The 21261-nt window shown below is 38.7% G+C and overlaps 1 protein-coding gene across 2 annotated transcripts in view; it reads left to right on the forward strand.

Annotated features, from left to right (window-relative positions):
* Positions 1-21261, forward strand: part of CNTN4 (contactin 4) — a 952644-nt gene that overhangs the window by 915322 nt on the left and 16061 nt on the right. For both annotated transcript variants that reach the window (XM_025885702.2, XM_073901561.1), the window contains exons 15-17: positions 10615-10790; positions 15424-15544; positions 19359-19517. In XM_025885702.2, the coding sequence (XP_025741487.1) occupies positions 10615-10790; positions 15424-15544; positions 19359-19517 (456 nt within the window). The remainder of the gene's footprint in view (positions 1-10614; positions 10791-15423; positions 15545-19358; positions 19518-21261) is intronic.

The raw sequence follows: 21261 nt of genomic DNA on the forward strand, positions 1-21261 counted from the left end.
ATTTTTGTAAAGTAATACATTCCCTGTATCTATTCATCTTCTACGTAGTAGCATAAACCTTTAATTTTTAAGTAACATATGCTCTGGAATTTGAGTTGGACATCTTTTTTATTTTGTTTTTCTACAGTATACTCATTTTTAAATTTTACATTTTCAATATTAAAACAATCTAAGTCCCATCTTCCCTTCCATTCCATTCTCTTACTTTCCTATATCCCTTCCCTTCCCAGCATGTTGGAGTCAGCATAGTAGCTGAGGATACAGGATAGTGATGTGGGTTGGAGAGCTGTCATGAGGCGTGGGTCTATGGGCCCAGAATCCTAGGACATGGGATAGTTGAGTGCGGGTGCAGAGGTGGTGGGCAGAGGCGTCAGTTGACAAGGTTGTCAATTGGTTAGACTAAGCAAAAAATAAGTTGATTAAGCAAATAAGTAAATTTTTTTGTTTTGTTTTTATTTTTTTAATTTTGAGTCCAGTATAGTTAACATACAGTTTTATATTAGTTTCAGGTGTACAATAGAGTGATTCAGCAACCCTCTCCATCACTCAGTGCTCATCAGGATAAGTGTAGTCTTAACCCCTTTCACCTGTTCCACCCATCGCCCCCATGCACTGCCCCTCTGGAACAAACTCTATCAGCTTGTTCTCTATAGTTAAGAGTCTGTTTCTTGGTTTGTCTCTTCTCTTTATCCTTCTCCTTTGTTCATTTGTTTTGTTTCTATTTTTTTTTAAAGATTCATGTATTTATTTATTTGAGGGAGAGAGTGTGCACGAGGCAGGGGAGAGGCAGAGAAGAATCCCAAGCAGATGCCCCACTGAACGAGGAACCAATGTGGGGCTCGATCTCATGACTGAGATCATGACCTGAGCCGAAATCAAGAGTCAGACACTCAACCAACTGAGCCACCCAGGCACCCCCATTTGTTTTGTTTCTTAAATTCCATATATGAGTGAAATCTTACGGTATTTGTCTTCCTCTGACTGACTTATTTCACTTAGCATTAAGTGAAATCTCTCTCTAACTCCATCCATGTTGTTGCAAATGGCAAGATTTCATTCTTTTTTACGGCTGAATAATATTCCATTGTGTGAGTGTGTGTGTGTGTGTGTGTGTGTGTGTGTGTGTGTGTGTGTGTATTTACCACATTTTCTTTATCCATTCATCTATCAGTGGAGATTTGGGCTGCTTCCATAATTTGGCTATAGTAAATAATGCTGCAATAAACATAGGGGTGCATATATCCCTTTGAATTAGTGTTTTTGTATTTTTTTAGTAAATACCCAATAGTGCCATTGCTGAATCATAGGGTAGTTCTATTTTTAACTTTTTGAGGAAACTCCATACTCTTTTCCACGGTGGCTGCACCAGTTTGCATTCCCACTATCAGTGCACTAGGGTTCCTTTTTCCAACATCCTCACCAACACATGCTGTTTCTTGTTTTGATTTTAGTCATTCTGACAGATGTGAGGTGATATCTCATTGTAGTTTTGATTTGCATTTCCCTGATGATGAGTGATGTCTAGCGTCTTTTCATGTGTCTGTTGGCCATCTGGATGTCTTCTTCGGAGAAGTGTATGTTCATGTCTTCTGCTCATTTCTTAGCTGGGTTGTTTTTTGGGTGTTGAGTTTGATAAGTTCTTTATATATTTTGAATACTAACCCTTTATCAGATATGTCATTTGCAAATACCTTCTCCCATTCAGTAGGTTGCCTTTTAGTTTTATTGATTGTTTCCTTCACTGTGCAGAAGCTTTTTTATTTTGATGTAGTCCCCGTAGCTTAGTGTTCCTTTTATTTCCTTTGCTTCAGGAGACATATCTAGAAAAATGTTGTTACAGCAGATGTGAAAGAAATGACTGCCTATGCTCTCTTCTAGGATTTTTATGGTTTCAGGTCTTACACTGATATCTTCAATTCACTTTGAGATTATTTTTGTATATGGTGTAAGAAACTGGTCCAGTTTTGTTCTTTTGCATGTAGCTGTTTAGTTTTCCCAGCACCATTTGTTAGAGACCTTTTCCCACGGTGTATTCTTGACTCTTTTGTCAAGGATTAATTGACCATATAATCAAGGGTTTGTTTCTGGGCTTTCTATCCTATTCTGTTGATCAGTGTGTCTATTTTTGTGCCAATATCATACTGTTATGATTATTACAGCTTTGTAATATAACTTGAAATCTGGACTTCTCATACCTCCAGCTTTGCTTTTCTTTTTCAAGATTGTTTTGGCTCTTTGCAGTCTTTGGTGGTTTCATACAAATTGGGATTGTTTGTTGTAGTTCTGTGAAAAATACTGTTGGTATTTTGATAAGGATTGCATTAAATCTGTAGATTTCTTTGGGTAATGTGGACATTTTCACAATATTTGTTCTTCCCATCCATGACCATGGAATAGCCTTCCATTTGTTTGTGTCATCTTCAGTTTCTTTCATCAGTGTTTTATAGTTTTCAGAGTACAGGTCCTTACCTCCCTGGTTGGTTTATTCCTAGGTATTTTATTATTTTTGGTGCAATTGTAAATGAGATTGCTTTTTTAGTTTTTCCTTCTATTGCTTCATTATTAATGTATAGAAATGCAATGGACTTCTGCACATTGATTTTGTATCCGGCGACTTTATTGAATTCATTTATCAGTTCCAGTAGTTTTTTGGTAGAGTCTTTAGGGTTTTCTATATATAGTATCATGTCATATGCAAATAGTCAGAGTTTTACTTTTTCCTTACCAAGTTGGATGCCTTTTATTCTTTTTGATTGTCTGATTGCTGTGGCTAGGACTTCCAGTACTATGTTGAATAAAAGTGGTGAGAGTGGACATTCTTGTCTTATTCCTGATCTTAGGGGGAAAGCACTCAGGTTTTCACCATTGAATATGATGTTAGCAGTGGGGCCTTTATTATGTTGAGGTATGTTCCCTCTAAACCTGCTTGTTGAGGGTTTTTATCATGAATGGATGTAGTGTTTTGTCAAATGCTTTTTCTGCATCTATTGAAATGATCATGTGGTCTTTATCCTCCTTTCTCTTATTGATGTGATGTATCACATTGATTGATTTGTGAATATTAAACCACCCTTGCATCCCTTGAATAAATCCCACTTGATCGTGGTGAATGATTTTTTTAAAAATATATTGTTGGATTTAATTTGGTCGCCAGTACTTGTTGTTTTTTGTTTTTATTTGAGCATTCTGACAGGTGTGAGGTGATATCCCATTGTAGTTTTGATTTGCATTTCCCTGATGATGAGTGATGTTGAACATCTTGTCATGTGTCTACTGGCCATCTAGATGTCTTCTTTGAAGAAATGCCTGTTCATCTCTTCTGCCCATTTTTTAATTGGATTTTTGTTTTTTGGGTGTTGAGTTGAAATGAGTAAATGTTTTGAAGACAAGATCTAGAGATAATTATAGAGGTATATTTATGTGTATTACATATATGTGTGTGCATATGTGTGCATGCACTTAGCTCTGACTAAGGGGACCTAGAATCATAAGCACATGGTGTCCACATCTTGATTTCTCAAAACCATCCTCCACTAAAAATAACCAGTCTTCCCTGCAGGAATTGCTGATTCTAGGACTACAGCGAAGTGTAAGATGAGCCTAGAACATCTTACTGGGCCAGACAGTAAGGAGCACTCAAGAAATGAGCAAAATGTCACAAGGACACAGGAGCCAGTTTATGAGGTTTGCCACTGGCCAAAATGGGGACTATTTGAGCATCAAAATAAGTAACAATAGTAATGTATTAAAACCCATTGAATAAAATAGGAAGCCAAGAGTATATAGATGAATGAATGAATGAATGAATGAATGAATGAATGAATGAGAGAGAGAGGAAAGTTCTTCCTTAAAAGAAAATGTCATCCAGGACATGTAGAGGAATGATGGAAACAGACTTGTCATTCAGCAGTCATCACAGGGGTGGTTGCTTCAAACAGGAGTATTGAATGGATCCTAAGTCTGATGGGTAGAGGTGTGATGAGTGTCAGAATATTGGTGTAATTTCAGAATACCTCCTCACAAAATTCTAATCACTTACAAGGGGGAAAATGTTAAATATGAGGTAAAGAAACAATGCAGACACCAATGTGGCCAGGTGATCAGGGTTTTTAACCATGGTTTTTAACCAGGGTCAGTGTGAAGATGAGTTCACATCACATCACATAGCTCCTGATCCAATGCACTTAGAATATACACCACAACATTTCAGTGTTGTTCCTGCTGAGAATGCATGATCTAAATCAGGTCATGCAGCATCAGATAAATCCAGGTTGAGAGTCAACCTATAGAATGTAAGGCCTATTCTCTTTAAAACGGTCAAGGATTTGAAAGGTAGGGAAAGACTAAAGAAATGGTCTAACTTGATGGATCCTGAAGAAGCATGACAAATAAATTCAACATGCTTTTCTGGATAAGGTCCTCTACTAAAATATAAAGAGACATGACTGAGAAAGTTAGCAAATTTTGATTGGGATCTGAATTGCCAAGTGATGATGTACCAGGGTTGATTTCTTTATTTGGAGGGTCATGTGCTGGTTGTTAGGAAAGTGACCTTGTTTGCATAAACACATGCTGGAATGTTTAAGGGTGATGAGACCTCGTGTCTGCAGTTGCTCTCAAAAGGTTCAGAAAAAGTCTAATGATAATGAGTAGATATTATATATTATAGATAATATCATGTTTATTTATTACATATCTTCATTATATGCAAGAACAAAAGAAGCAAATGCAGTAAAATATTAACAATGGAGGGGTCTGTGTGAAGGTGAAAGGATTCTTTGTACATTCCTGGCAACTTTTCTGTAAGTTTGAAATTATTCAAAAATAGGGCGCCTGGGTGGCTCAGTTGGTTAAGCGACTGCCTTCGGCTCAGGTCATGATCCTGGAGTCCCGGGATCAAGTCCCGCATCGGGCTCCCTGCTCAGCAGGGAGTCTGCTTCTCCCTCTGACCCTCTTCCCTCTCGTGCTCTCTCTCTCTCAAATAAATAAATAAAATCTTTAAAAAAAAGAAATTATTCAAAAATAAATTATTTTTAAAATAAATTGCTCTTGGGGTGCCTGGGTGGCTCAGATGGTTGGGCGTCTGCCTTCAGCTGGGGTCATGATCCCGGAGTCCTGGGATCGAGCCCCACGTCGGGCTCCTGGCTCGGCAGGAGGCCTGCTTCTCCCTCTCCCTCTTCCTCTCTCCCTGCTCATGCTCTCTCTCTGTATCTTTGTGTCTCAAATGAATAAATAAAATCTTTAAAAAATAAAAAAATAAAAAAAATAAAATAAATTGCTCTTTTAAAGCAAGAAAAAAAATAAATCCTTAATGTGTCAGTAATGAACACAGAGGAAGAGCCAGAATTTACACAGTGAGTGAACCCTTAGGTGGCTCCTTTTTTATGTTCTACTGGGTAAATAATAAGAAATGTAACACAATACCTTCCCAATCTACAACACTTTTAAGGTTCAGGGTCTTATTTCTATCATTAACCAATACCACCATTCCCAGATTGTCATCAACTTATCCTTAACCACCTCTCATGAGTAGGTACAGAGCTAGGCACCAAGTATTATAAAAGTGTAAGATCTGGTCACTGACTCCCAGGAACCTGATCGTAGGGGAGAAACTGGATATGTGTAAATGATAGTCCGTGACAATGCTCAGGCTTAATGTTGAAGAAAGAGAACAAGCTTCACTAAAGGAAAAGATTACCAGTGAGGAGGGTGGTCAGGGAAGCATCAGTCTTCAGAGGGAGAATAGGCTTTATCCAGCCTGGCTGGCCTTCAGTGTAATCTGACTTACCTTCTCTGATGGTGCCCACCTCTGCTTGAATACTATTTGAATAAGTGATTCACATTCTCCTGAGGCAGCCCATTTCCCTGTTGAAAAGGTCAAATTATTGGAAAGTTCTCTCTTATACAGAGCCAAAATACACTTCTTTGTACCTTGTACTTTGGGTGACACAAAGTAAGTTTAATTCATCTTCTGCCTATAAACGCTTCACATATTTGAAGACCACTCTTGTGTCTCCTATAATTTCTCTTTCTTATGTCAAACATTTTCAGTTATTTTAGCCGTTACAGATTTATTATGTGCTTCACTAACGTAGGTGCACTAATTTGCCAGTAAATCCAAAAGATGTTCCTAGCCAAGCTGTGGTCTCATTAATGCAAAATACAATGGGATTTTTACCTAAAACGAAATACCACATGCTATTTGTGCAACTTAAGATTGCATTAGCTTTTGGGGGCAACTTCACAAACCCTGTTGACACTGAGATGTTCAAGTCTTTTCCACGTGAGCTGCCAATACAGTCTTCTAGCCTGTACCTTTGTAGCTGTTTTTTTTTTTAAGTGTAGTCTTTTGCCTTTATCCCTAGTACATTTCATACTAAATGAAAGAATTGGTCCAGCTTGAAATCACTGTGGAAGTTGAATTTCATCTCATATTTAGGGTATTCCTTTTACATGTTTTATGCAGAATTGATAGATACAGTTCATCCAACACAGGTTTTATTTTTATTCAAAAAATGGGACCAATGCAGAGAGTAAAAATTCATCCCTAGGATACTACCTCCAGGTTTATTGTGAAAATTAACCCACCATCTTTGTTGTGGCATTTAACTACTATTTAAAATAGTTCTCTGGACACTCCCCCTTGTGCCATTTCAGGTGAGCTGTCAGCTCTTTGACTAGCTCCTGTTTTTGAAGAATCCCATTTTTCCCAAAGTTCCATCTCTAAAAATTAATATAAAAAAGAAGACACAACCTAACTCAAAGGCATCGTCAAAACCATTACAGTAAAGAAAGTCACTAACAAAAGGAGATGCATACCTTCTGTAAACGAAGAGCAATGAAACACACATTGAGTACTTTCCTGTTAGTTACCGAGTGAATACCTTGGCACTGTGAGTGAAAGTATTTACCAACTAAAAGGAAGGGTTGGTATTGTATAGGGAAAGCAAAATCAAAATAGAATTCTTGTCCTGTGAACCCACAGGTACTTGTTTTTATAGATAATAAAAGCCCTAGATCAGAAAGCTTTTCCACCAATAGGCAAAGTCAGAAGATAATATAACTTGGATAATAAGTATTGTAATTTATGCATCAAATTGTTGACCTAATCGTTAACAGAGTTGTTAATAATTGTCTCTCTTTCTCTCTCATGGTTGTCGTGCTCTCGAGAACAAAGCACCTAGTGTACTTTCTGTCCTCTATCTATTATAGAAAACAATGTAGAACATGAGTATTTTTTTTATTTTATTCTAGGAGGGTTAAACACTTGGTAAATATATACATTTTAACATCAGTCCTCTGGAGTTCTGAATTTATCATTTGCTGCAGGATGAACCAACCACAAGCAGAAAAGTTTAGGGATGTTGTTGGTCATATTTATTGTTGGTATTTAATTACATCCAAATCCAGACATCAATTCACATCTCAAGTCCTAATTGCCTTTGAGAGTTCTATGCACAGAACAATAGCTGGAGTGACTCTACAGAACAGAAGTCGTAAATATAGGTTCTTCCTGATCTTGATGAATTAAAACCCAAGGAGGGGAGACAGTTTTGTTTTGAGGAAGCCATCTGTTTATTTGTGTACAGCGTTTGTATTCAAATTTAAGGAAATTAATCAAGTAAAAAGCATCAGAATTCACAACACAGAAAACAGGAGTACTGAACAGGCATGCAATTTCAGAAAACTAAGTAGATAATGAGGTTTCAACCTCTTTAGTTTAATCTTCTCTGGTCCCAGGGAGACCTCTGTGCTGTGTGTATCCTGCATGACTTGCTTTGCCTTGATTCTTGCTCCTTCGGGGCTCAGAACAGGAATCAGTGATAAGTGCTAAGTTCATGAATTAGCAGCTGTCAGCACAGACTGGACCAGCATAATCCTTGATTTAGGGAACTTGTCCAGTTCTTGGGTAACAGGCAACTGAGTTCACTAATAATAAGATCTGTCCCCACTCCCTACATGTGCATAAAGGAATGAACATTTCTTCGGGAAACAAATGTCAATTAAAAATGTGAGCCAGAATTGCAAAGGACTCCAGGCTTTGGAATATGTGCCAACTCCTTGCTGCTCACCCAAAAGTTGTCAGGATATAGGAAGCCAAGACATTTTTAAGGACTTGAGCCTGGACATTTGATTCTGCTCTCAGGAGCTTGATGTGTAGGCTTAGAGCTAAAGCCAGCATTTTATGCATGAAGTCATCGCTACTTTTTACCTTTTTAAGGCAGTAACTTCATTACTCTTGCAGTGAAACCCTCTGAAACTGTCTTCACCCCACGGCCTTCTCTGAATTTCTTCTGCATTTAAATATCTTAAGTGGACTGTATATAAGCAAGAGTACAAATTGCTATATTATGCCCTTAGTTTTCGTCTCTGGATGATTTGTGAATGGATATCATGTTTTCAACTAAATGAAAGGATGCAGCTCAGCACAGCAGATAGTTCCTTTTAAACAGTCCTAGGCATCAGTTACCCTCATCCTTTAGGTAGAGATGATAATAATACCTATTTGTTAAGAATAAATGTAAAGTATTAACACAGTGTCTGGAATGTAAGGGGCTCAGCTAGTTATTATGAATGTTTTCATTCCCTCATTCTCTTTTATATCTCTTTGGATACCAAGGCACTGTCATCCATGCAACACACACTACACGCTTGGTGGATAAATCAACAAATGAATGTTCTTTAAAATAAGAATCTAAATTGTGAAATCAGTACACAGGTAGTTAAAGGAGAATTAGGCAACATCTCACTGAATAAAAACCATACACACATATGATTTTGGCCAGGAATTATTCGTTCCAGTCTTCATTCTATAGATGAGGAAAATTTAAATTTAAAAGCAAAAGTTATTCTAAGGTGCTTTGTTCTCAATTCCTTCCCTCATTTAAAAAAAAATCTCAATCTGTATCTATACCTGCAGATGAGTTAATCACTAGAGCAAATTTTTGATTATGTGACTTGTAAAAGCCTCAGTTTTTAAAATAAAGGATTTTCCCTCCCATTATCTCTTAGCTGGGAATACCTGTTTTTACCTTCTCTTTTCATGAACTTCACTCATACGGCAATGACTGAAAGCACAAGCAGTCCATTTATGATCTTTTCCTAGTTTTGGAAAACAGCAAAAGTATATTTCACTCCAAGCTAATAATCTGTTTATGGACACAGACTTTCCTTTTCTAATGACTTGAGATGTGTGCTTTCCATAGTTGCATAAAAGGGCAGAAAAACTCTTTTAAATACTCTCTTTAAAGAGGAGGTTTTTGTATGCATTGCTGGAAAGTAAGACCCATCAAACATGTCCTATGAGACATCATTTCAAAATTTCCAACTGAGATTTTAATCGAGGAGATATACTTAATAAATATTTATATACCCCACAGCCTGAAATATAATCCTGTGAATATAGAAGGGCATTAATCAATGTTCTTTCATTGTTTTGTTTGCTTTTGATTAGTCTTCTTTGTTATGGTTTGTTTACTTGGTTGAGTTTGATTTGGTTTAGTGCAGAGAAATTTCTGGAATATGGCTGAATTCAGAATTTCATTCTTTAGGTATTTATATGACCTTTATCTTTAACTCAAATTTCTTTTCACTGTTGTATTCTGACAACATTTTATGAAATCATATCGCAGTGAAAAATAAAAGATCATTGGCATGTGAATGTAGGATTAGGGTTTATAAACTGTCTCAGCTAAACAAGCCCATTTCCTTTTCAATTAAAATCATAATGTAAAGGGTGAATTTAAAAGCGAATTAGTACTTATTTTAAAGATGTAATATACATATGCAAATATATATAATTTTGTCAATGAGTTCATTACAGCATTTTTATATTTATAAAAAATTTGCTAAAATGTCTTAGTTTCAAAATGGTTGAGATTATAAACTTAATAGTACATTATACAGATTATAAAAATATGTGGATAAAGATATAAACTTGTATTATATTAACTAGAGAAAAAAGGAAAAACATATGTGTATCATGTTATAAGAATGCAAAACAAAACAACTTGAAAAACTATAAACCAAAAAGACAGAGGGAGATTACACCAAAATGAAAAAAGACGTTTTATCTGGACAGTAAGGAGAGTGAGTAGTATTTGTTTTGTTTTGTTTTGTTTGTTTTTTGGTCTCTTCTTTTAACTTTCTTAAATTTCCTAAATTTCCCAAACTAAACATTTATCACTTCTATAATAAGGTAGGGGGGAGCCAAACAAACTTCAAATTAACATGGATTTCTCCTGTTAGTAGTCAACTGAATTACTGCTTTCTAGTGACACTGGGGAGATATGAAAACCTTTTTAAAGAGGCAGTTTCCAAGCAGGCTGTCAGAAGTAGGCCCTTCCATGAGTGTCTTCAGAGATCTAACCTCAGTGCCCCCAGCTGAGTTTTGTTGCTCTGTGAAGGTTCACATAATGAGTGTTTTCATCTTTTCATATTAAAAATGACCTCCTGGCCTGAAGCTCAGCTTTCCAGATGACAGGTTTACTGGTTACAGCCTAAGAAAAAATAAAGCAAAACTACTTAATATTTCATCCTGCTCTTGGATTCTACATTTACTTCCACACAAGCTCACAAGCTTTGTTAATGATTTGCCTTTGTTTTTACCCACAGATCCAACAAGGGTGATGGTACCCCCTTCCAGCATGGATGTCACTGTTGGAGAAAGTATTGTTCTGCCTTGCCAGGTAACACATGATCACTCACTAGACATCGTGTTTACTTGGTCATTTAATGGACACCTGATAGATTTTGACAAAGATGGGGACCACTTTGAAAGAGTTGGAGGGGTAAGTATTAATATCAAACTGTCTATAGGAAATTGAGTATGCACTGAACTTCTGCAAAGTGACTCAACTTGTTTAGACTAACTTGAAAAGAAATATAAGGTTATTCTTGATCTTGTTCCAACACCTGATTTTAAGAAATTCTTGGTTAATTCCTGCTCCTTTTTGCCTGATCAGTGTGGCCCCACTTACTGAGTAACCCTAGATGACAGTCCTCTGCATCCGCACAACGATGCTATAGGCTAGTTATTCCGAACCATGTATGAATCAGGAAACTAGAGCTCAGAGGGGAAATGTATGGTTTGCCTTGGCCTCAAAGTCCTAAACTGTGGAACTCAGCTTTACACTTCAAATCCCTGGGTGGTGCCTGGGTGGTGCCTGGGTGGCGCCTGGGTGGCTCAGTCATTAAGCCTTGGGCTCAGGTTATGATCCCAGGACCCTGGGATGGAGCCCCGCATCCGGCTCCCAGCTTAGCGGGAGGCCTGCTTCTCCCTCTCCCACTCCGCCCGCTTGTGTTCCCTTTCTCGCTGTGTCTCTGTCTATCAAATAAATAAATAAAATCTTAAAAAAAAAAAACTTCAAATCCCTGGCTCTGTGCTCCACACAATACCATATATCATAGCACATGATTAAGAAAATATCTTAAGGACAGTTTACTCATGTGGTTATAGGCTGCTGATTAAACTCTGCTTGGGTCTTATAGAAGTCTCATTGTGACATTAGGGCTCTCTTTCTTGAACCTGAAAGTCTGATCAGGGTATTTATTATCTCCAGGTAATTTTGAATTCAAATGTTTGAATTTTCATAATGCCTTCCTTTCCATAAAAATACATATTACCATGGAATACACACCAAGATGAGGTTAAATCTGGAAACTATCTGTATCTATCACAATTGTTCTTAAAAAAATTTTTTTTTACCCTAATACTGCCGTGCATTCCCATTAGTAGTAAAGATTCACTCTGGCTGCCATGCTCATGGAGGGGTCCAACCAAAAGACAGAAGAAATTAAAAATGAGGCTATGACTTAAAGAAAGCCCTCCCCTTTCCTCCGCCATAGGAATCTAATCTGCCCTCTTCGTTTTGCCTTCCCTCCCCTTAGGCTGAGAATAAGTGGGCTAAAGCTTATAAAATTATCTGCATGATATGTTGAGGGCCTGTTTTCCCCTCAACTATAATACTAGTTCTGTTAATTACATTCTTGCCGCCTTTCTCAAATGATGTCTCTCGCGGAACACCAAGAATGATCTGAACATTTTCTCAATTTTTCCAAAGATCATATATAACCGGTAATATTTTAGATACATAGGAGAGAAGTTAGTTTATTACATCAGCGGATGCCTTGGGTCACAAGGGATTCACTCTTGAAATCCTGGTTGAGAAAGCCTGGATGAAATCACCAATATTCAGCATTCTGGACTTCTTTGATATGATTCAGCTTAATAACCAAGTGGGAGAGATATTAATTTCACAAGGGCATTGAAGATATTAAATACCTTCAGGTCTTGAAAAGTGCGTAACCTCATGCCTTCCACAAAAGTAGTACCTGACAAATTTTAATAGTTGTACTAATTGAAGGAAGAATAACATTGATTTTAATAACAGGAAAGTATAAATTGAGAAAACCTTCATAGATTAAGCAGAATATTAGTTTTCATGCTAAGACCAATGTCTTGGCCAGGAGAGATATTAAAAATATTATCTCCCAGAATGGCACAGGCACCAACCAATTAGAACAGCTGCCTGACCGATCAAAATAGATGCCCTATCAGTCAGACAGATGTGGATTTTATGCTGGACTGGCTGCATACCAGCCAGGGCTGAGGCACAGGTGGGGACACCCCCTAATGGAGTCAAGCACTAATGACCACCTTTTGTAGAGAGCTCTGTGGAATCAGTCATTAGCCTCTCATATGGGAAAAGCTTGTCTCTTCTGTGAAACTCTTGCTAACACCCATAAGTTATTGCTAAGTGCAAAATTCAGGACAGCACTACAAACTGTGAGAAATCAGTGTATTAGCCCCCAGGATCTTTAATGTCTATAGAGGTAGAACTTGACAGCAGAAGAGGGAAGGAAGCAATGCTGCAAGCCATTTCAGTTTCTACTTCCTGGGTCATCGTGGTGGAAGGGATGCTTGGTAGAGCCAACCTGTTGCAGTTTTCGGAAAAGCTGTTATTTCCTTGTCCTTTGATGGCCTCCAAGTGCTCTGTCAGGAACAGAACAGACCACAACAAGAAAAAATAAGCTGGTACTGTTTTGTTCACTTTGGTAGGAACATGAATGTAGATGTCAGTAAACTGTTTCATCTGGATGACTTCAAAGGAAAAAAGAAAGTTAATTGTGGTCTCCTTCTGTGAGACTCTTACCTCAATCCTAACTTTATTTTTTTTCTTTGTTTCAGTTTTACTTTAAAAACACAAATCTGATCCAAATCTGTAAATAAAGACAGCACATTCTGTTAATACATTGTTGTACTCTGAAATTTCCAGGCTACAGCTAGTTTATTCTGACTTTAATCCCTTGGTGAATGAAATGGATAATTGACATAGTATACCCATTTCTTTAAAACAAATACAGCTTTGGGTGCCTGGGTGGCTTAGCTGGTTAAGCGACTGCCTTCTGCTCAGGTCATGATCCTGGAGTCCTGGGATCGAGTCCCGCATTGGGCTCCCTGCTCGGCGAGGAGCCTGCTTCTCCCTCTGACCCTCTCCCCTCTCATGTACTCTCTCTCTCTCATTCTTGCTCTCTCAAATAAATAAATCTTAAAAAATAAAAAATAAAACAAATACGGCTTTCCACCTTCCCTGCACATACCTCCTTGTGAGGCATATTTTTTTGTTTAAACCTATACTCAAGAGTCCTAACCACATGAATGTCTTAGGTAAAGAAGTATTAATTATGATGGTGATGATGATGATGATGATGCTTTATATTTGCAAAATGCCTAATCATTTATCAAGCACTTTCATGTCTATCAGCTCTTTAATCCTCACAGAAAGCCTGCAGAATAGGGTAGCAATTATTATCCTATTTTACTGAGCAATTATAAGACTTGATTAGTAAATAGAATCTGAATGAGAACCCAAGTGTTATAAATAAAACAGCTTCCTGGTAAAAATAAATAAGTAAATAAAAATCACAGCTCTCCTTGAGTTAGATTTAATATTTTTGACCTGATACTTGTGGTCATCAATAATACCAATTTAAATTAACTCTGTGCTTCCCAGTTTTCAGGATTTCACATACACATACAGTCTCATTTGATTCTCACAACCTCACCCAGTGGGCAATGCATCCTTCTTTCACAGGTCAGTTAACTAAGACCCAGAGACTTACATGAAATCTCACAGCAGGGATCAGCCCAAGACAACTGAGTACCTAAACATCAGCTCTCCCTTCCCTGAATGCTTGAGCCTCTCTTCTAAACTTATTTACAACTATTGGCAGTTCCAGGTTTTCCATTGTCCCGGATGGATTTGTGATATATTGCTCTAAAACAAAGGGAATTAAGTACACATTAAATAAGATTGAGAATAAGGTCTTTCCAGATGGTAGAATGGCCTGACTTTGTGGGTTCACATCCTGGCTCTGCCATTTATCAGCTAAGTGATTTTTAGGCAAGTCATGTAACCTCTTTGTGCTTAGTTTCTTCACCTGTAAAGTAAGGATAACAGGAGCACTTACCTTATAGAACATGTAAGTATTTAGCTTTAATATATGACTCCCATATTTAAATACTGTAAGCATTATCCAACATTATTGTCATTTGGAAGAATAGCAACAGGGCCAAAATAACCTGTGTTGTCTTGTCATCCGTTGTGGGGTTTGAAGTAAGCATAGCTTCCTGAACCTGACCTCTAGGGAGCACTCATAAGGTAAGCCACCTGTTCCCCAAGCTTTTGATGAATAGAGCTGTGAAACGAAACTCGAAGGTGTAGCCATGTTCTTTAGTTGTGATAACCTGTAGAGGCATCGTCTCATATTTATTAAAAGTACCATGCTGGTGAACATATAGGAATAGTTCTAGGGCACATAGAATTCCATACTGGAATGTAATCAGTCCCATGCATCTGCTAATCAAACTTGCATTTGGCATTTCAAAAACAAATTAGCAGCACTCCACACTAGGTGATGCTAGATTTCCTTGGAGAGTGTGGTCCTCATACTCTATTAATTCAAACCTGGGAGCAATCAAAATGCTGGCTGTAAGACAGAGTTGTGCAGGAAAATGCAGATGCCTCCAAATGTGGGCCTGCCTCCCCTTTCCAAATATAGAGTTCCAAAGTATTGGAATGCCAGTGAAGGCTGCAGGTTGAGGGCATATCTGAAAAAACCCACAGGACTAGATCAAGAGCCACCTTAAGTAAGTTTAAGTGCTTCCAACATGGGTGGCAACCCGCTCTGGAGACCCAGAGAAGCCAGACACCCGAGGTCTTGTCCAAGGTGTGTTCTGAAAGTGTTGGTGTTCTTATCTCCCAGGCTGGCTCACATATTTTTAATAGGCCATGGCTTGCATCACTAATGTTTTCATCAGCCAGTGTAAAATAAATCCATTAGTCACAGTGTCCTTCATGTGATAATGATATTTAGAGCTCATTAAAAAGTAATTGTAACCACTTTCCCCTACTTTATCAGCAGGATTCAGCTGGTGATTTGATGATCCGAAACATCCAGCTGAAGCATGCTGGGAAATACGTCTGCATGGTCCAAACAAGTGTAGACAAGCTCTCTGCTGCTGCAGACCTGATTGTAAGAGGTATGGGAGTGTTGGGTTCTGTTCTTGGAATACTTTTGTGATATCTACTCCTGCACAGATTTCTAAAAACCTCTCCGGCTTAGAATTATGGGGGAAAGTCAGATAGAAGCTAAACATTGTGAACAGTGGTTAACAGCCCACAGAAGTTCTGTGTGTATCTCTTTCTCCGGTCCGGGGGGAGGGGGGTGATCACCAGAAAGTCCAGAGCAAATCCAGTTACTCCGTCCTGAAAATAACTCCTGTGAGTGCCCCGAGTGCCCCGATGTATGGCTGTTGGGGTTGATAGGACCTTCTAGAATAATTTTGGATTAACAAAAGTAAGTAGTTTACAGAAGGATCAAACCGCACCTTTTGATGTTTTATCTGGGCTAAGCCAAATTAGTGATTTAGGGCACTGATAGAACCATGGCTTCAGAAAAATCACCAGTTTTTTCCAGTTCCCTTTTTTCCCCTAAAGTTAATAGTTCTCTCCAGTTCTTAAAATACGGCTTTAGAAGGAAACCACTTCCTGGGCGCCTGGGTGGCTCAGTTGGTTGAGCCACTGCCTTCAGCTCAGGTCATGATCCTGGAGTCCCGGGATCGAGTCCCGCATCGGGCTCCCTCCTCGGCGGGGAGTCTGCTTCTCCCTCTTACCCTCCCCCATCTCATGCTCTCTATCTCTCATTCTCTCTCTCAAATAAATAAAATAAAAATTAAAAAAAAAAAAAAAGGAAACCACTTCCTGCCTGCCTGGGATATAGTAAATCAGCCTACAAACTGACATTTGTGAGGTTTTCTTGAGTCCTACCAACATGGCCTAGCTTCAACCTAATGGCCCCAAAGGCCCTGGCTGAGCCCCATGGAACCAGTTTATAAAGCAACAGTAAATGGAGTTTTAACAAACATTTTTATATTGAAATTAAAATTTTGGGGAACCAGTGGACGTACCAGAATCAAATGGACTCATGCTCGGGACTTTTCTAAAGTGTTGAAAGTGAAGCCAAATCAGAACATCCAAATAATCTCTTGGCTAGCACCTCCTTCCTCTGAACCCTAACCATTGGTGGTTCGGAATCTTCGGCCTGCAGAACCTTGAGTGCAAGAACACGAAACTCCAGCGGAAATCAGGTGTGGAGACAGGGTAAATCTGAGTTCAGGGAGAACAAGGATTATTGGAAGCAGCTGACATGTTGCCGTAACCTCTAGGCAGAACCTGAGGGGGGAGATGTGTGGGAGTTAGCAACTTAAACTCATTGTCAGAAGAGGTTAAAGAAAAATAGCTTTTCCATCCCTGTCTGCTTTCGTTCCTCTTTAAATTGCCTACAGAAACCTTTCAGTAACACTACAAGTAAGAGCCAGATAAGAGAAAAAACTTTCAACCTGGGTCGAGCTACCCATTGAATAACTTATGGAAACGTGTTTATTTCCATTTTAAAATACATGAGTGCTGGTCTGCTCTCCCCCTGGGGACAAAAGAATTCTGCTGCCGAAAATTTATCCTCTATTTAATTAGGATAATGTTCAGATCAGCAGTTTAAACACCAATAAATTAGACTAATAAATATTTAAATCAGTAATACTTGAAGTTCTTAAATGATATTGTATACTTCATTTCACAGAAAATAACATTAAATACCAAGAGGAATTTGCAAACTCAGTCTAAAAGAAAATCTAGTCTAATCAGTTAATAAGGCCAATAAATTAATATGCCATTTTAAACCATAATATTTCATTTTATTTCCTCTAGCTCTGCCCTTGCAGCTTTTTCTGTACATTACAGAGAGGATGCAGAAATGCATTTCACTGCCCTATAAGAGATTTTTGTATCTAAAACTGGTAAAGCTTTGAGTCTTGACTCCAGCCCCCTTGATTCTCTGATACCTACTTTATTTAGTGTATAGCCTGCTATGGGCAGGTAGAAAGGCCCTTCTTCACTGGGAGAGAAGCTGAGGCACTGGTCTCACACCAACGTTCCCTCTTCTGTTGCCTCGACCAAAACATCTGTGAGCCCCTAACCATGTGAACATTTTGTTCAGAGGATAAACATTGGTTCATTTTCTCATTTTGAAAGAGGGACCCAACTTCCCCAACACAAAGTTGGCAAACGTTCTGTGAGGTCCTATCTACACTACACACTGCTGTGGTCATTGGCAGGAGCATACAGAGCAAACAAAGTTATGAAAGTACCATTTTACTGCCGGTGGCCAAATTCATACCACCCCTTCATTTTCCTTTACTCGGCTGCCCACAGCGGGCTCAGATAATTTCTATCAACTTAGTTCCTTGAGGAGTTTGGAGAGGAACACTTTTCTACTTATAGTACTTTGATTTTAAAGGCCATCAAAAAAGAGCATCCATTAAAATGGGGATTGGGGGTGGGAATCTAGGATGAGAAAGCTAGTAAGAAAAAAGATGATGATGCAGTCATCTGGACTTTATCTGGTTAATCAGGGTTGCAAAGACCAAAGTTTGCCTCAGCTCTATCCAGGTGGCATTAGACTGGCATGCTGAAATGTCATCATGTAAAATTAATCAGTTTCATTGTACAGATTTCCAGACCTTTCATTCAGGAGTAGGAGGGAGAAGATAAATTTAGTTTCACCTGTGGGTCTATAAAAATGATTTTTAAAGAAGGAAAGAGAAATTTAGGGCATCCTATGAAGGGTACAGGAGTGAATCTCAGAACAAAGTCTTACTTCAGGAAATTACATTTAACTTTACACCACTCCGCTAGACATCTTTCTTCCCTGCCCAGTGACATGGCCCAGCAGTGCATGGCACTTCACTTGACCACTATATGGGGCTGAGCAAAGCCCTCCCAGGAATATCTTCTTATTCCTCTCTCTGGGACATGAGGATTATCATCATGTCTCCCTCACAATCACCTTCCCTCCTGAGGTGGTCAGTTATATCTTGCTACAAATGCATTTAACTGCCTGGTAAGAGATTTTCCTGTTGGAATCTAAGACACCTCTGGAGCTTTGCTTGGGTTGATACTTTGTGTTTGTTTGCCTACTGCTTTCCATCCTCTGTTTATTTATGATTTCCAAGCCTTCATTTAAAACTGATTTCCTCTCATTTCTGTGGTTTAAATACATGGCCAGAAACAGTGAACATCAGGAAGATAAATGGAAAAATACAGGAATGACTTTCAGAAACTGCAAATGAGGGCCTTTAGACTCCAACCCAGTTCTGAAGTTGTACTGAGGAAGCCACAATCTTGTGACTCTTGAGCACTGGCCATTTTCAGAGGTTCCCTTGCATGCAAGTGTGTGTTTGCATATGACGTGGGGCAAGGGTGGGGTCAGTAATTACAGTGCAGTGGGAATGTATGGAGCAGCATTGTGACCATTAAAGTTCCAAAGCCAGTTCTGCTCAAATCCACATTCTCAGTGCTAGAAATGACCATTTCCAAAAGACTGTCATCTTCATTTATCACTACTCTATCCACAGATAACACTGCCTGGCCCATACCAGAAACCTGTAAATATATGATAGATGAATTAATGAATTTGAGTTTTTGTGGCATCCCACTATTCTCTCCTAGCATTTGAAACCAGTATTCTATTTTGATTCTTTGTTTACCTATTATTTTTTTCTGATTATATAGTGAGCCCCTAGAAAGAAGGGTCTGTGTCTCGTTCATCTCTGTAGTTTCAGAACCTAGAAGAATGTTGGGCACCCAATAGGCATTCAAAAAGGAATTGACAAGTAATGAATCTGTAAGTGGGTGAATAAATAGTTAATGGATCAGCATGGCATTCAATTTTACACAATCACTTGCTTGGACATGTGAATGCACTGTTCCACTTCTGAGGGTCTTGCTCTTTCACAGGTCCCCCAGGACCCCCAGAGGCTGTGACCATAGATGAAATTACAGATACCACTGCTCAGCTCTCCTGGAGACCTGGACCTGACAACCACAGCCCCATCACCATGTATGTCATTCAAGCCAGGACTCCGTTCTCCGTGGGCTGGCAAGCAGTCAATACAGGTACCATATTGGATGCCTGGTGCTAGTGTCTCACAGAGGCTTCTAAGACTCAGCACAATGGACAAAGCACTGTGGCAGAAGCCAAGGGCCATCTAGGTTCTTATTCAGACACAGCTATGAATGATACATTATGGCAGTATTTCCTAAACCTCAGTCAATGGTACTATCATTTATTTAATATTTTTCTTTATATCAACTCACATTTGTTTGCTTTTGAACTTGTCCTAAGCAATAATGTCTATGAAATGCTAGGTCTGTATGTTGGTTATATTTTTTCTTAACATACATATTAAAATATATTAGTTGTAAAAATAAAATGCATCAATCTGCATATTACCTAAAATTATCTGTGTACTACTGATGATACACTTTGAGAAGCAGTGGATTATGCCAGTCTACATAGTCTCTGTAAAGTTTATATACAGCTCTCAAGAAACCAGTAACTAAGGACTGCCTAGAGCCTCTTGACTTGCTATCTATTTTTTTTTTTTTAGATGGCTAAATTTGGACATGAAGAGGCATGAGATTTTGTTCTATTAAAAACTATGTGGGCGCCTGGGTGGCTCAGTTGGTTAAGCGACTGCCTTCGGCTCAGGTCATGATCCTGGAGTCCCGGGATCAAGTCCCACATCGGACTCCCTGCTCAGCGGGGAGTCTGCTTCTCCCTCTGACCCTCCCCCCTCTCATGCTCTCTCTCTCTCTCATTCTCTCTCTCAAGTAAATAAATAAAATCTTTAAAAAAAATTTTTAAAAAAACTATGTGCGTTGGCCATACCATCCCTGCCCCTCCAAATTGACTCTTGTTACTTTATCTAGGTTTCATTTGAGGAGGAATGGACAAACAAGTAGTTATTGCAAGCAAAATACACATTCCTCTAGTCCCCAAGGGTTGGCTGTGTGGTCTTGATGTTTTGAGGTAGAAATGCATGGAGTGATAGGCCTAGTTCTATGCAATTCAGATGAATCATATTGATTTTAACAACCTCATTTTTTTTTCACATCAGCTTATCCAACCTCAAAAATGGGTTTCTGTGTTTCCAGCTCAATCTCTGACTTTCTTCTGAGTCACAGGAGTGCTTAGGAAGGAAAGATAGAAAAAATCTGGAAGCTGGGGAATCATGCTAGCCCTGACTCTGCTGCTCAGCAGATCGCTGTACAACTGCATCTTCCTCTTCTGTTAAATGGGCATGATAAGAATTGTTTATGACCCAAAAGAGAAACAACTGTGAAACATTTTTAAGAACAGGAAGTACTACAGAAACATAATGAAGAAAAGACAGAGGATGAAGATGCTACTGCTGATAATAATGGTGGTTAAAAAAAAACAACACTAGAATTTACTGAGCCCTTGCTATGTGCTATATGCTCTGCTAAATGCTTTTTTTTTTTTATTCCTCAACAGTGTTGTGAATAGATACTGTTATTAGCCTCATTGTATGGTAGGGAAACCAAGGCATGGAAAGGTTAAGAGACTTGCGCAAGGTCATTGGGCTACTAAGTGTGGGTTCAAGTTTAGAATCCGGATGGTCTGACCCCAAAGCCCACACTCCTTACCTTTGGAGGCTAGGACTGTGTTAGTGTGGCCTAAGGAGGCTGGCAGCCACTGAATCCCAGTCACCGGTCTGATGGCCTCAGTTTTGTCACAGGGGACCTTCCTTTGAGTCTTCTGGGCCACATGGGAAATCTAATTATCTTATTTTATTTATTTATTTATTTATTTATTTATTTATTTATTTATTTATTT

The sequence above is a fragment of the Callorhinus ursinus genome, unplaced genomic scaffold, assembly GCF_003265705.2.
Source record: "Callorhinus ursinus isolate GAN/ISIS: 27379988/994484 unplaced genomic scaffold, GSC_fseal_2.0 scaffold15, whole genome shotgun sequence".
Classification (NCBI taxonomy): Eukaryota; Metazoa; Chordata; class Mammalia; order Carnivora; family Otariidae; genus Callorhinus; species Callorhinus ursinus.